This window comes from Octopus bimaculoides, chromosome 25 (genome assembly GCF_046866305.1).
Source record: "Octopus bimaculoides isolate indiv1 chromosome 25, ASM4686630v1, whole genome shotgun sequence".
Lineage (NCBI taxonomy): Eukaryota > Metazoa > Mollusca > Cephalopoda > Octopoda > Octopodidae > Octopus > Octopus bimaculoides.
In genome coordinates, this window is record NC_142952.1 from 5,704,153 (window position 1) to 5,721,652 (window position 17,500).

General features: G+C 35.1%; 1 protein-coding gene across 6 annotated transcripts in view; it reads left to right on the forward strand.

Annotated features, from left to right (window-relative positions):
• Positions 1-17,500, forward strand: part of LOC106872628 (RNA binding protein fox-1 homolog 2) — a 528,156-nt gene that overhangs the window by 360,136 nt on the left and 150,520 nt on the right. For 4 of the 6 annotated variants that reach the window (XM_089341813.1, XM_089341814.1, XM_052976234.2 and 1 more), the window contains exon 2: positions 1-180. This exon is cut by the window's left edge and continues 78 nt beyond it. In XM_089341813.1, the coding sequence (XP_089197939.1) occupies positions 1-180 (180 nt within the window). The remainder of the gene's footprint in view (positions 181-17,500) is intronic. The other 2 variants (XM_089341812.1, XM_089341815.1) reach the window with 1 other exon arrangement.

The following is a 17,500-nucleotide window of genomic DNA, read 5'->3' on the forward strand; positions in this document are numbered from 1 at the left end:
AGCCAGGCGCCGACAGTGTCTGCTGCCGGTGCCGCTGTTGCAGACCCCGCTGCCCAGTTTAAAGCAGAGCAAGCCACAGTGTATGCGACAGCAGCAACAGTAGTGCCGCCTCCATCCAACGGGGGTGTCGGAGTTGTCCCTGGCGTGGAGCAGCAGACGGTAAGAAGTCGACCCATACATGTACGTCAGTATCTGCTCTTCTTTTGTAGCATGTTTCTTGCTGAAATACTCAAATACTCTCTCTCTCCGCTGCTGAGAGAGTTTGGCTGGTTGCAGTGGTTTGCTGTTTCGGTTTTCAGTACTTCTTTAAAGTTTTTTTCTTAATCATATTCTTCAATTGCTTATATTCTCAAAAACAATAACACACAAAAAAAAAAACATGAGCCAAAAGGAAAAAAAAAAAAAATTTTGATCAACTGAACTTAATCAAGTTGTCTCCCTTGCTTGGTGTTTATTTTCTTTCCTTTTATTTTGATTTTCTTGATTTTGAACACATCTACGGGGAGTTTTTTGTGTACTAATGGCTTGAATAATCAATCATTGGTGAGTAAATCTAATAAGATCTAAAAAAATGTCCTTGTGTCCACTAATTGGTGTTTAAAATCAGGTCCTCCATGGCCCACAGCCCACATTAATCTATAGCAGTGCTTCTCAAAATAAGCAGTATGCAGTACTGCTCTCTGCGCAAATGGTTGGCAGGGGAATTTGTCTTTTATGGGTGCTGAGGACAATAACGTGTCTGTCCAGATTTTATTTAAGTCTTTGATTTCTTACAAATTTTAGCACAAGGTCAGTAAGTTTTGTGGGTTGGTTACATTGACCCCCACAATGCTCAATGGACCCAGAAAGGATACAAAAGGCAAGGTCGACTTCAGCAGAATTTGAAACCAGAACATAAAGACGGATGAAATGCTGCTGCTAAACATTTTGCCTGGGCGATAACAATTCTGCCAACTCAACACTTTTCTGTTTAAATATTAATTTCAAAAACAATTTTAAAATCTGAAACTGAAAGAATTCCATCATATATATATATATATATATAGGAAGTGTCTTCTGCTGTAGCCTTGTGAGTAGATTTGGTTGATGGAAACTGAAAGAAGCTTGTCGTATATATATATATATATATATATATATATATATATGTTTATGAGTGTGTGTCTGTTTGTGTGTCTCTTGTCTTGCCATCATGTGATGGTTGTAAAAATTGAGCATTATCATTATAGAAGTGATGTTCGTTTTCCTTCATCTATGAGAAGCATGTCTGAAAAACAGGCAAACGTTGGTGACAGAAAGGGCATCCAGTCGTAGAAAATCTGACTCAACAAATTCTGTCTGGCTCATATGCAAGCATAGAAACGTGGATGTTAGAATGACTATGATGATTATGGTCAACTGCTTATGAGCTACAATCACAACAACATATATATATATAATATATATGTTTGTAAAAGAAAAAAGAAAGGGGTGATAAATTTTGAGAAGCACTGGGCTATATGTGATCAATCAAAATTTTTTGATCATTTGATCTTATTGGAGTTAACTCCCTTGTTTGTAATTTTTTTAAACGTGCGCTAGTGGAGACTTTTTTTTTGTCTACTAATAAATTAATTGCTTTGAAAAATCTCAGTTGATCGAAGTTATTATTAAACTCACTGTATAATTAATGAGAGTCTCTTAATTCTTGTATATATTTTGTGCAATTCTCCCGCCCTCAAGCTATTTTCATTCTGCCATATTGCTTATATATATAGGTATATTCATATCAAATAATATTATATATATATATATATATATATATATATATATATATATATATATATATATTAATTATACTATATAATATACATTTTATATATTATTATATATTACTTCTATAATATGTAATATATATTATATATCTATTAATTATATAATGTAATAAGATGTATCTGTATATATATATATATTAACTATATAATATATATATGTATAATAATTAATATATGATATATAATAACATAATATAATCTAATCTAATATATATATTTGTATATATATATATATATATTTGTATATATATATATATTTGTATATATATATATATTTGTATATATATATATATATATATTTGTATATATATATATATATATTTGTATATATATATATATATATATATATATATATATATATATATATATATATATATATATATATGAAAACGTTCCTTTAAATAACCTTCCTTTTTATTTAGCCAGCAAGGTTGAATTTGTGGGGAAATTTTGCTGTTATTTCTAGCATGTTTGTCACTCTGAAATAACTAAATATTTGTCATTTGAGAACTTTTTTCTGGTTGTGGTGGTTTGTTTACTCTTTTTGTCTCCCTCCTTCTATTTGTTTTTTGTTTTTTTCTTTACTTGTTCTTCTTCTTTTTCCATTTAATGTCAATGCTTGTCCCACTGTCTTTCCTTCTATTTACGCTTTCAGCATTTCAATGATCCGTTTTTTATGGAATGGACCCATGGAGTTTGTCTGGTTTTGACGGTTGTCACCGTCATCGTCGTCGTCGTCGTCGTCGTTGTTGTTGCTTCTAGTGTTGTGACTGTCGTTTAGCCCCAGGTCAGCTTCTCATTGATCCAGAAAAGACCTATTTTGTTTTATCTCTTTTATTATCTGTTTCAGTCATTGAATTACAGCCATGCTGGAGCACTGCCTTCAAGGGTTTTAGCCAAGCAATTCAACCCCAAGACTTCTTTATTTCAAACCTAGTACTTATTCTATTGGTCTAATTTGCTGAACCGCTAATTTATGGGTGACATAAACATACCAACACCAGTTGTCAAAATGTGATGGAGGGGACAAACACACACACACACACACACACACACACACACAGACAACACACACACACACACACATATATATATATAAGGCAAAGAACAAACTGGGGAAGATAATTAATAAACATCATCCTGCAAACATTAATTGGTGTTTGCAGGATGATGTTCGTTAATTATCTTTCCCATTTCTTTGCTTTATAAATTCTGGGTAAATTTTTGCTTTACCCCCACTCATATGAAGTATTTAATTTTTTTTTTTTTTTGTCAAACCACTAAAATGTGTGTGATTTCAGTGAGATTGGGCTTTTATTTCTAGCAGATTGTTCGTCCACTTAGAAGCACTCCCGTTGCTTCGTGGCGAAAATAATCTGAAGCTAAGACATACAAGAGTTGCTCCCCTTGAAAGCGCTTTTATTGGTAATTTTTTGTTTATAAACTTCATAATGTGTAAAGGTGTTTGTATTGAATTATATACGCACATAAGTGCATATGTATATGTACGTTCATCCAATACCAATATATATATATACGTATGTGTGTATACGTATATATATATATATATATGCATTTATGTGTGTTCTCATATATATGAGACTGAACCCGGAACCATGTGGTTGGTAAGCAAACTACTTACTACACAGCCACATGATAATAATAATAATTGTGCTTTCTATTAAAGGCACAAGGCCTGTAATTTGAGGGGAGGGTATTAGTCGATTACACTGTCCTCTGTGTGCAACTAGTACTTAATTTATCGGCCCCAAAAGGATGAAAGGCAAAGTCGACCTCGGCGGAATTTGAACTCAGAATGTAGCGACAGGCGAAATACCGCTAAACATTTCGCCCGGCGTGCTAACGACTCTGCCAGCTCGCCACCTTAATAATAATAATAGTCAAGACCTACCAAAAACTGAGCAAATATAAAGATCTTGAAACAGAAATGAGCAAAATGTGGAATCTGAAGACGAAAACAATACCTATTGTCATAGGTGCCCTGGGAATGACAGCGAAACGGGTTGATTACTACCTAGCTCAGATACCAGGAAACCCCAAAATGGCTGAAGTTCAAAAGATAGTGCTCATGGGAACTGCCCATATCCGTTGTAAAATACTGTCTATGTGATCTCAAATTTTAAAACAAGCGCATAATTTTCTTATGGTTTCTTAAACATTCTCTAGAACAACACTGTACAAATCCAAATATATGGTACCCTAGGCATAACACCTACATGAACTTCTAACGTGTTGTCTCTTGAGGTCTCTGGGTGAGACTTGGATCCAACTTGTATAAATGCAAAGCAAAAATCAAACATAAAATAATAATAATAATAATAACAACAACAACACTACATATATGGAGTGTATTATTTCTACATTCCCATTTTATATGTATAGCGATTCCTTGTCAAGCTATTTTAATTCTATAAAACAGTAAGAAATACTAACGTTACAACACTCTCCCAAACCCTGTTGTAAATTCTTCCTGACTTCATTTAGACATACATAGCATACATGCATATATATACATATATATAATATATATATATATATATATATAGTGCGTGTGTTTATATTCTTAGTTTTTTGACAGTATTAGTTTATTAATTCAAATACTATGTCACCTGACCCCACCCTCCTCTGCCACGACCCCACTCACCTCCACAGAAAACACAGAAAATTCTTGCTGTAGTTCAACTCTGGTCATTTTGTTTTGTTATGTTCGGTTGTTGTTTAAATTTTGACGCTTATTTTTAACCTTTAACCTTTCAATGTCATTTTTAACAACTTTTGGTTGGGTGTTTTCTTTGTTTTTTTTTCTTTTTTTTTGTTTTTGCTTTGTTTTTGTTTTCTCATTCTAGAGTGAGGAAAGGTTTGTGTGCGTACTTGCATATTCATGCACATGTGTATGTTCATATATATATATATATATATATATATATATATATATATATATATGTGTGTATGTGTGTCTATGTGATTCTATATACATCTGTCTGCCTCTATGTATTCATATATATATATACATACATATATATATATGTGTGTGTGTGTTCATATATATATATTTCTCTGTGTTATTTAAGCATGTGTGTGTTTGTATAAGTGAATATACATATGTATTGTTCACACACATATATACACACACACCCGTATGTGCGTGTTTATCCAGACCAATAAAATCAATTTGGTTCCACATGTGTATCAAATCTTATTTTTAATTGTTTTTTTCTATTTATAATTAAAAGATTAATTAACCATTGATTGAGGCTGGGATTCCTTCTTATTTACTCACGTGTATTGTATGTATGTATGCACACACGCAGACACACAGACACTCATGCCCACACATGTGCATACACAATCCATCATATATGTACATATATATGTATACTGCTGTATATGTATATACGTAAGAGAAACCAGTAGATACACTAGGTCAGGAGTAGCACTAGGTTCCATTGTCTGTCTTGGACAGTCTGACAGGCGCTGGCCGGCCAGAGAACTACCCAGGCTCCAGTTGTCTGTTTTGGCATGGTTTCCTAACACCAACCATTCAACAGTGTGCAGCTTATGTGGCGTTGGCATGAGTGGTTCTCATGTGATGCCGGAACGAGTGCCTGCTCATGTAGTGCCAGCACAAGTGTGTTTTATGTGGCGTCAGTACAAGTGCCGCAGCTTAGATGGCCGCAGTACGGGTGCTTTCTATGTGGCACCACCATGGGCTGTGAAGGCCTGTCTAATATACAGAGGAGTCCCAAGGAAACTGCCGGAGCCCCGTGGAGCTATTTAGGTGTTTTCGCTCAATAAACACACACAACACCCAGTCTGGGAATCGAAACCACGATCCTCGCATATCTCAGCCATTTGCCATCTTGGTGTTTTAAAGTGAACAACAACGATTGGTATTAAATGGCCATGGATGATAATGGTGGTGGTTGTGGCTGTAAGCATGGAGTGACTCCATTGTATTAGGTTGTCCATTAATTAATATTGCTGTCTCTTGGCTCGTCTATTTATTTATTAGAGGTGACTGGCCTTCGTTTCATTTACTATATATCTTATTAGATACAGCCCACAGACCCACATAATCATTAAAAACACACACACACACACACACGTGTTTATTAAACACATATATCGTTATGAATCATACATACCCATCTGCACACGCACATATTAATTAAAAACGCATACTCATTAACCACACACAAGTATATACACATGTTCATTAATCACGGTCTCAATCAACATATATATTCATTAATGTGCATGCACACACACACATTCTTAAACATATACAAACATGTATACACACACACACTTGCATTTATTAAATACATACTTAACGAACACATATTCACAAATACATACACATATATATATATCCATATATACATATACATACACAGGGGTAAATGGCAGAGTTGTTATGGTGACGGACAGACTGTGTTGCAATGTATGACCTGGATCTCTGTATTGTGAGTTCAAATCTTACTGACATCAACTTTGCTTTTCGTTCCTTCAGAGGTTGATAAATAAAGTACCAGCCGAGGGCTGATGCTGCCCTCTTCGTATCCCTCTCTCTCTTTCCTCGCCCCCTCTCTCTTCCTCTACCTTCCCTTCCCTTCCCTCCCACTCTCTGTCTTTCTCTTCTTTATTCTCTTCTCTCTCATTCTCTATTTCTCAATGCAGTGTTAATTCTTACATCAATTATGCTAGTGCGTGTATGTGTGTATGTGTTATATATAATCATCTTTATCATTTAACGTCCGTTTTCCATGTTGGCATGGGTTGGACAGTTTGACAGGTGTTCCAATGTCTGTTTTGCCAAGATTTCTACAGCTGGATGCTCTTCATAATGTCACCCATTTTACAGAGTGTACTGGGTGCTTTTTATGTGGCACCAGCCATATGTGTGTATGTATATACATATATGTATGTATACACACACACACACACACACATACAGGGTGTTCAAAAAGTCTCTCCGCAGTGAAGTTTTTTAAAGTCTTGTAAAGTCTAATATATTCTTTGGTAGTCTTATACCATCTTATAAATATTTATTTTGCTATAAAATACTTACTGCGGAGAGACATTCTGAACACCCTGTGTATATATATATATATATATATATATATATATATATATATATATATATATATACTTGTGCCCGCGGTATGTGTAAGGACTTTCAAGCGAGATCGTTGCCAGTGCCGCCGAACTGGCTCCTGTGCAGATGGCACGTAGAATACACCATTTGAGCGTGGCCGTTGCCAGTACCACCTGACTGGCCTTCGTGCTGGTGGCACGTAAAAGCACCCTCTATACTCTTTGAGTGGTTGGCATTAGGAAGGGCATCCAGCTGTAGAAACTTTGCCAAATCAGACTGGAGTCTGGTGTAGCCATCTGGTTCGCCAGTCCTCAGTCAAATCGTCCAACCTAGGCTAGCATGGAAAGTGGACGTTAAACGACGATGATGATATATATATATATATATATATATATATATATACTTATACATACACACACCCAATTGTGAATGGCACTGCTTACAATTGCCAGTACATTCCGTGTGGGAGGAAGAAAGATGCAAAAGAAGACATTGTTAAGGAATTCTGGATCAATATCCGACCGTAATTTCTTATTATTTCCTCTTAATGCTTAATAAAATTGGTTGAGTTGCAGTGTGCTATGTGGGAGGTGGATAGATATAGATGGTGAGAGATGGATTGCTAGATAGCGATAGATAACCAGAAATGGAATGATAGATTGGTAAACAGAAAGAGAGAGATAGAGAGAGAGAGTCCGTGATAGATAGATTAATGGATGGATAGACAGACATAATAGCTAGGGATACATACATGGAAAGGTTGATAGATAGAGACAGGTAGTCAAAAATAGATTGATAGAAACACTGACAGCTGAACAGAAAGAGAGGGAGAGAGAGAGAGAGAGAGAGAGAGAGAGAGAGAGAGAGAAATAGTCAGTGATAGATAACTGGATAGATAGATAGATAGATATTTAGGGTTGATAGATGTAGGTAGATAGATAGACAGGCAGATAGATAGATAAATAGATGGATAGATGGAGAAAGTTAGATAGATAGATAGATAGATAGATATTTAGGGTTGATAGATGTAGATAGATAGGCAGATGGATAGATAGATAAATAGATAGATAGATAAATAGATAAAGAGATAGACAGATGGATAGATAGATAGATAGATAGATAGATAGATAGATAGCAAGATTGATAGATGTAGATAGATAAAGAGAGAAAGAAATAATCAGTGATTGATAAATAGATTGATTGATAGATGTAGATAGATAGATAGCTACTGAGAGAGAGAGAAAGAGCTAGATTGATTGGTTATGTGTGTATGTATGTGTATTTTGATGTAGAAGTGTTTCTCTGTGTGTCTGAGTGAGTGGGAGTGACTCTGTGTGTGTGTGTGTGTGTGTGTGTGTGTGTGCGTGCCTATGACCTGCAAGTATGTTTCTGCACTATAGTGTTTGTGGTATATAATAATTATGAATGTGTGTGTGGTTCTGTATTGTAATGAACAATTTTCTGATGGACAGTTGCCAATGTATGTGTATAGGTTTGTATGGAGGTGTTCACACACGTGTGTGTGCGTGTGCATATGTGTGTGTGTGTGTGCACATCTCAGCAGGCTTGTACGGAAGTGTTTGTGTATGTATATATGTACATGCATGTATGTGTGTGCATGAAAATTTGGGCATGTATATATTTGCGACATATATGTAGATTTGTGTGTGTGTGTGTGTGTGTGTGTGTGTCAGAGGGCTGCTTTAGTAATAAACCTGTGTGTGTGTCTGTGCATGCGCATGTATGTGTGCTTGTTTGTTCTCTATTCCTATGTTCCTCTCTGTGTGTGTGTGTGTGTGTGTGTGTGTGCGTATCATGAATAATTTTCTAATAAGCTTCTGTATATGTGTGTGTGTATGTTATTTATTGTAATGATCCTCTCCCCATCTCTCCCCATCTCTCTCTTTCTCTCTCTCTCTCTCTCTCTCTCTCTCTCTCTCTCTCTCTCTCTCTGAGTGTGTGTATATGGACATGTATTGGATGTAGGCTTTTTTTTTTGATGGACCGCAGCCCAGTTTAGGTCAAAACTAGGTCAAGAGAAATTTACAAGTGTTGTCAGTCACATGACCGATTTTCTGATGCTCATGATGTGTGTGTATGTGTATATATATATATATATATATATATATATATATATATATATATATATAAATAAATAAAACAAAATAATGAATTGGTCAGTCACTGGACAAAAAAGAAAAAAAACAAAAAGAAATGCGTGGCTGTCTGGTAAGAAGCTTGCCGCCCAACCACATGGTTCCAGGTTCAGTTCCACTGTGTCGTACCTTGGACAGGTGTTTTTTTCTATAGCTTTGGGCCAAACGAAACTTTGTGGGTGGACATGGTACAGGCCAACTGAAAGAGGTCATTTGTGTGTGTGTGTGTGTGTGTGTGTGTTAGTGTGTTTATGTCCCCATAACTTAGTGGTTTGGCAAAAGAGACAGATAGAAAAAAACAGTACTTGAGGTCAGTTCATTTGACTGAAATATTCTTCGAGGTGGTGCTCTAGCATGGCCGCAGTCTAATGACTGAAACAGGTAAAATATAAAAAGACAGTAAAATACAAAAATAATGAATAAACATTCTTATCATGTGTGTATGTGTGTATTTGCTTGTGTGAATACTTTTCTATATGGCATTTATTTATGCGTGTAATTTCTCCACCACCACCACCACCATCATCATCATCATCATCATCGTTGCCATCACTGTAATGTCTATTTCTCCATGTTTGCATGGATCAGACAAAGTTCATTGAGGAAGTTTATTTTCCTACAGCTGGATGCCTTTCCTGTCACTAACCCCCACCACTTGTTTCCAAGCAAGGAAAATATTTCCCCATAACTAAACATGTTTGTGCAGAATGTTTGAAATGAATGGCATTCATTTTAACAACAGTCATATGATATCAAGACAAGGAGACACCGAAGCTGCTTAGAAATGATATCTGTGAGAATAAAATAGAAAAGAGAGAGAGAGAGAGAGAAAAAAATAAACAGCAATAAAATTTGGTTAAAAACAAGGCAAATCTTGTGCAAGGGGAATAACTCAGAATTACCTGAATCTTCCAAAGAAGAGTTTGTAAGATTCATAATCTTCTACTTGTTTCTGAACTTTTCTGTTTGATAATATATAGTTGAAAGTAGGAATTTTGAAACATGCCTGCATCTATCCAGCATTTCAGATTGTTTTTTTTGGCTTAAGACATTCATGTCATGAGATAAAACGAGTAACATTAAATTACACTTTGGTGAAAGGGTTTATGAAATTTTAGCTTCTGTGGTTGTATGTGTACACACAGACACACATATGTGTGTGTGTATATATATATATATATATATATATATGTATTTGTATGTATATATACATACAAACATATGAGTTGAAAGCTTTCATATATATTGACATGTGGGCATATATACGCACTTAAGAAAAATCAAGATCATAAATATGATGAATGGAAAAGGAAAAATAATCTTCTCATCAGCCATGACACCAGAATCAAATGTAGTTGCAACAAGCGGCAACTACTGAAAACTTTGATTATATGTATATATGCACACATATAGGCATGTATATGGAGGAATGTATGTATATGTATGCACACATATAGGCATGTATACTTGTGACACAGGCACACATACATCTAGGTATATGTATGTGTGTATGTGTGTAAACAGATGTGTATGTAAAAATACAAACTCATAAATACATTCACACAGATATACAGGCATATGTGCCTGTCTATATATATATATATATATATATATATATATATATATATATATATATATATGTATGTGTGTGTGAATATATATATATACACACAGATAAAGCATATATAGTTATAAATGTATATTCATCTGTCTATGCTTGGTTGAATACATCTGTATGTATGTTTGTATGTATGTATGTATGTATGTGTACATAGTTACAATCACTGTGTATTTACAAAAACGAAAAAAAAAAAGAAAAGAAAAGAACCCAACTAAAATCAGAGTAAAACAAAATTAATTAGAGACCGTCATAATGCAGCATTTTGAAAATGGATAGAAATTAATTTTCTCACTCTTTCTCTTTTTCTTTTTTATTCTTTTAGACAACTCAGTCCATTGTCTTCCTTTAATATTTCAAGCAAGCTGCAAGAGTTCCATTCATAAGAAAACTAGGTTATTTCACAGCTTGAGATAGAATTCATCTTTTTTTGGGCTGCATGGAATGCGGGCAGTCTTTTAGAGTGAAATGGATTAGTTCCTCTCTCACATGCAAACATGCATGCTTTTGCACACATACACACACATGCACATATATATATATATATATATATATATATATATATATATATATACATGCATATACGCTCGCCATATGTATCTGCGCACATTAGTATACACCCCGCCTCACATGTAATGTACAAAGTATATATTGTAATATCATACAAGGATTCGTATGTGTGTGTGTGTATGTATGTATATATATATATATGTACTCTTATGCATATACATATATATATATATGTATTATATATATATATTTATGTATTATATATATATATATATATATATATATATATATGCAAAGGTCAATCAGTGCATTGCCGACTCACTGTAGCATTCATACCTATGAATGTATGTGTGTGTATGTATATTTGTGTATGTATGTATGTATGTGTGTATCTCCTTCTCTCTCTCTATCTCTCTATCTATATATATAATTGAAATTTAGAGGTAATACTTGACAATTGTAAGCACCTGTGTATTCCAGCTAGTGGTTGCGGTGAAAGAATAAATTGTAAATCCAAAAGAAAAAAAGAAAAAATAACAACAAAACTACAAAGGATTCCGCGGTACACGTGTTTCAAGCTCTACATGTGCATAATATAATATAATATAATATAATATAATATAACATAATATAATATGTGTATAATCTACAATGTAAAGCTACCCTCAGCCGCAAAATTATCTCTCTCCCAGGAAATTATACCATCTCGACGTTGAAGTAAGAAGAAATGTGTGATGTAAGAGGTTGTTCTTAACCACCAACTTAACACTACACACTGAATCGTCGCAAGGTATGGAAGGTTTTCGAAGGACCTGAGAGATTATGTCCGGGTGGAGAATTATACCAGATATAGTACTATACAGAATACCGAAAGGATCTTCACCTCTTACATCACACATTTCTTCTTACTTCAACGTCGAGATGGTATAATTTCCTGGGAGAGAGATAATTTTGCGGCTGAGGATAGCTTTACATTGTAGATTATACACATATTATATTATATTATGTTATATTATATTATATTATATTATACACATGTAGAGCTTGAAACACGTGTACCGCGGAATCCTTTGTAGTTTTGTTGTTACTTTTTTCTTTTGGATTTACAATTTATCTATCTATATATATATATGTACACACACGTACATATTCATATATACATATTTAAATATATATTTATATATATATATATTTGTGTGTATATAAATGCATATATATATGTATATATATATGTTTATATTAAATGGCTGTGAACTTTTGTTTACAACTATTTCACTTTTACCTACATTCACCGTTCACCACCTGTCCACATAAACATAGAAAACACACCTTGATGTATTTGTACAAACACAGATGAACACATAATTAAAACATAGCACATAGTCACGCACACATACCTGTAATTGTATACTAATGCACACAGCTGTGCGTAGACAATGGTTACACCACGACTCACTGCAGGGCCTCTCACCTCTATGGTGTAATTGATAATAATGATGATGATAATAATAATAGTAATAATAATGGTGGTGGTGGTGGTTATATCATGTCCAGCTGTTATCACCTTGTTACAATTGTGACATGGTTGAGTGTGTTTTCTGGAGCACTGCCGTTACTTGAACAAATCGCCCGCAGGCGATTTCTTTGTAAGCCTAGTACCTATTCTATCGGTCTTTTTTGCCCAACCACTAAGTTACGGGGATGTAAACACACCATCATCAGTTGTCAAGCGATGGTAGGGGGACAGGCACAGAAACACACAGACATACATACATGTAAATATACGTATATATATATATATATATATATCTCTCTATATATATATACATATATATATGTATATATATCAAGTGAGCTTGGAAGCTATAATAGAAGACACTTGCCTAAGGTGCCTTGCAGTGGGATTGAACTGGGAATCATGTGGTTGAGAAGTGAGCTGAACTTCTTAACCACACAGCTACACCTTCATATATATATATAACATACATACACACATATATAGATATATATGTATATAAATTTGTGTATATGTATGTATATATATATATATATATATATATATATATATATATATATATACACGTGCGTATATATGTATATCTGTGTCTATATACATGCACACAGCCAATACTTTGAGGTAAATTTTCTACATATTTTCTGTCAATTTCTGTCTGAATTTGATTCTGCTTAATAGCAAGGACAATTGCCAAATTAGCGATCATCAACTTAATTAGTTCTCATGCACTCTTAATTAATAAATGCTTCGTTTAGATGAATTAAAATGCACCGCGTCATGTCTACTAGTGTCTACTTCCCGCACAGGCACACGTACATTAATGCATACACAAATGAGTTTCCATGTAGCTGTATATACATTTGTATATTTGTTTGAGTTACAGAATGTACATGTTATACATCTATCTATCTATCTATCTATCTATCTATCTATCTATATGTGTGTGTGTGTGTGTGTGTGTGTGTGTGTGTGTGTATGTATATATATCTGTGTTTATATGTATGTGTATGTTAATTCATAGTATAAGTGTGTATATACATATATGTATATATTTGCATATATGTATATACACACACATTTATGTGTATATACACACACACATTTATGTGTATATATATACATGTGTGTGTGTGTGTGTATTTGAAGATTAAAGTATGTGCATATGCTATGTATATACATATATACATTTAAGTTTGTGTAAACTACACATAAGTATATGCACTTACATGCATATATGTGTGTGTATATATATATATATATATATATATATATATATATATATATATATATATATATATATATATACACACACACACACACATTCATATATACATACATACATATATATATATATATATATATATATATATAAGTACATATACACACACACACACATAAACACAGGCAGGCACAAGACATAGTAACGTGTGTATAGACGCATACACATCACACATGCAAATAATCTATCAGTAATTTTGCAAAGTTATCTGCTCTTCCATTCGTTCAATTCTCTGGAGTTCTCTCCTCCCATCCTCCCTCTTGCTGCATCTCATCTTAGAGAGAGAGAAAGAACAAGAGAGAAAGAGAATGTAAGAGACAGAGAGAGAGAGATAGAGAGAAGGAAAGAAAGAAAGAAAGAGAGCAGTGTCTTTACTTTGGTGTAGTTTATCTCCCTTTGTACTTTGGGAAAATGATGCTTTTACATCTTCAGTTCTTCGTGTCTTTGGAACAGCGAACAGCGGTACCATTAATTATATAGAATTCCGTGTGTGTGTGTGTTTGTTGGGTTTGTGGTAGAAGACGAAGGATTTAACTTTTTTTTTTTTTTTTTTTGTAACTTCTTTCGTGACCATGTTACTAATGAAATACGCATCGTCTTTGAGTTTTAATTAAAAACTAATCTGGAATTCGGAATGATTTAATGGAATCGTTAACTCTGTCGTTATGAAACGACTGGTTTTTTTCTCCTGTCTGGGGATTTTTTTAAAATGTTGTTCTCACTTTACCATTTTGTCCCCCAGGGGGTTGGATTTACACAAGGTACCTGTCAAGTATCGAGTGATGATATATGTGACTACCCCCCCCCCCCCACAAGCCCTCCCCCACCCCACCTGTCTGTTCAAAGATTTGTGGCATTATCATCATCATCATCATCATCATTTAGCTAATGAAAGAAACTGGCATGGGTTGGACAGTTTGACTGGGCAAGCGCATTGGAAGGCTGCACCAGGCTCCAGTCTGATTTGGCAGAGTTTCTACAGATGGATGCCCTTCCTAGCGCCAACCACTCTGAGAGTGTAATGGGTGCTTTCATGTGCCATTTGTGTGACACCAGTATCTGCCACTGCGATTTTGCTCGGTTTGATGGGTCTTCTTCTCAAGCACGACATGATGCCAAATGTCTCGGTCATTGCCTCCATGGGGCCCAAAACTCAAAAGGAGTTTGATGTATACATATATATGTGTGTATGTGTGTATTTGTGTATACGTATATCTCTGTGTGTATACAAACACATGTATATATGTATGTGAGTGAGTGAGAGTGTGTATGTATGTATGTATGTAGGTACCTACTTGTATGTGAGAGAGAATGCCTTAGTGTATGTATGTATAAGTGTGTACTTGTGCGTTTCTGATAGCATTATCTGTTTGTGTGTGCATGTGCGCGCATGTGTGCATCTGCGTGTGTGCAAAATCTTATGCTGCCACAGCTTCTGTGTGCGTGTGTTCGGATTGATTCTGTGCCTGATCTCAATCTTCCGATTTCTTCATTCTTCAACTGTAGAATTAGTAAAAGTAGCGGCAGTGGTAATGCACACACACATACGTACACGCACATGCACATACATACTTGCACACGCAAACACACACACGCAAACACAAACACACACAAACATACACAAACACACACACATGCACATACATACTTGCACACACAAACATACACATGCAAACACACACATACATGCCCACACACAAACATACACATGTACATACATACATGCATACATACATACTTGCTCACACAAACATACACATACATGCACACACACACATAAATACACTCTTACATGCATAAACATAAACTCATGCACACAACACACACACACACACATGCACATTAAAAATAAACACATGCACACACATACACATACATACACACACATACACACATTTACAAGCACATACTCACAAACATGCACACCCACACAAACATACATGCATACGCACACATACTTATGCACATGCATGCACACACATGTACGCAATACAGACGTGCTTCAGCATATGCATAAGAATGCACCTGCATGCAGGCATACACACACACACACACACACACACACACACACACACATGCTTGCACATTGGCTCAAACACACACACATATAAGAGAAAATCTACATAAACATATACAGATCTGCATACACTAACACACACATAAATATCCATTTATAGAATGCACACATGCATTAATATTCCAAGGGTTCCAGACATGCACTTTTGTTTAAATACACACACACACAATTAACGAGTGCATATATACACATATATACATGCATACGAGGGGGTTGCTGAAAAGTCCCTGGCATTGAGTGAAAGAAAATACAGGAAGATAATTTAATTATGATTTTAATCAACATATTCCCCTCTCAGATTCACACACTTATCACAGTGGTCCTTCAGGTTTTGAAAACCCTGTAAAAGAACTCAGAAGGTTGGGCCTCCAGCCAGGCCTTTCACGATACCCTAAAAGCCTGAAAGTTTTCAGCACCCAGTCTTCTTTGTGTGTGTGTGTGTGTGTGTAAACACATGCAAGCAATAATAGATTATAGTGTAACACATGCACTCATACACATGTGTGTGTATATGTGTACACTCGTGAATATATATATCTTTCTATTTGTGTATATATTTATGTGTATGTATGTATGTATGTGTATATAGATATATCTATGTATGTATGTATATATATATTTGTGTGTGTGTATATGTATCTAGATATATCTATATAAATATATATATATATATATATATATATATATATATATATATATATCTGTATGCATATATGTGTGTGTGTGTGTATCTATGTATGTGAAAAAGTATGCATGTGTGTATATATATATGTATGTGTGTATATGTATGTGTGTGTGTATCTATGTATGTGTGTGTATATATATGTGTGTGTGTATATGTGTGTTTGTATGTGTGTGTGTGTCTCATGCACCATTTTCTTCCTGTTCTGCATTTTCTATCAAGCTACGACTAATAGTTCCTAACGCTGCGCTATCACTGCAACAACTACCACTGCCACCACCACCACCACCACAACAACAACAACCACCACCACCACCACCACCACTTCAACTACAACTGCTACTACCTCAAATTAACATCACAACCACAACCATTTTCATTGTCATCATCGATATCATCATCATCAGCAGCATCACCATGCCATCACTGCTACTACTACTACTGCTGCTGCTGTTGCTGCTGTGTTGACGTCGACTCTGACTCACTGTGGCACCGCCAACCATTAGCATAGAAGACACACACCAGAACCAAAGATGGCAGCAACGGAACTGCTCTGCTGGTTTCTACCTTGCCGCTACTGTTATGACCAACACCACAATCACAATCACAGCCACGACCACCACCTCTGATACGTTCCTTCCTCCTCGGAGAGGCCGAATCTTTCGAAGGTTTCTCACTGTGGCCTCCACACCACTAACACCACCACCACCACCACCGCCACTAACGACAAAT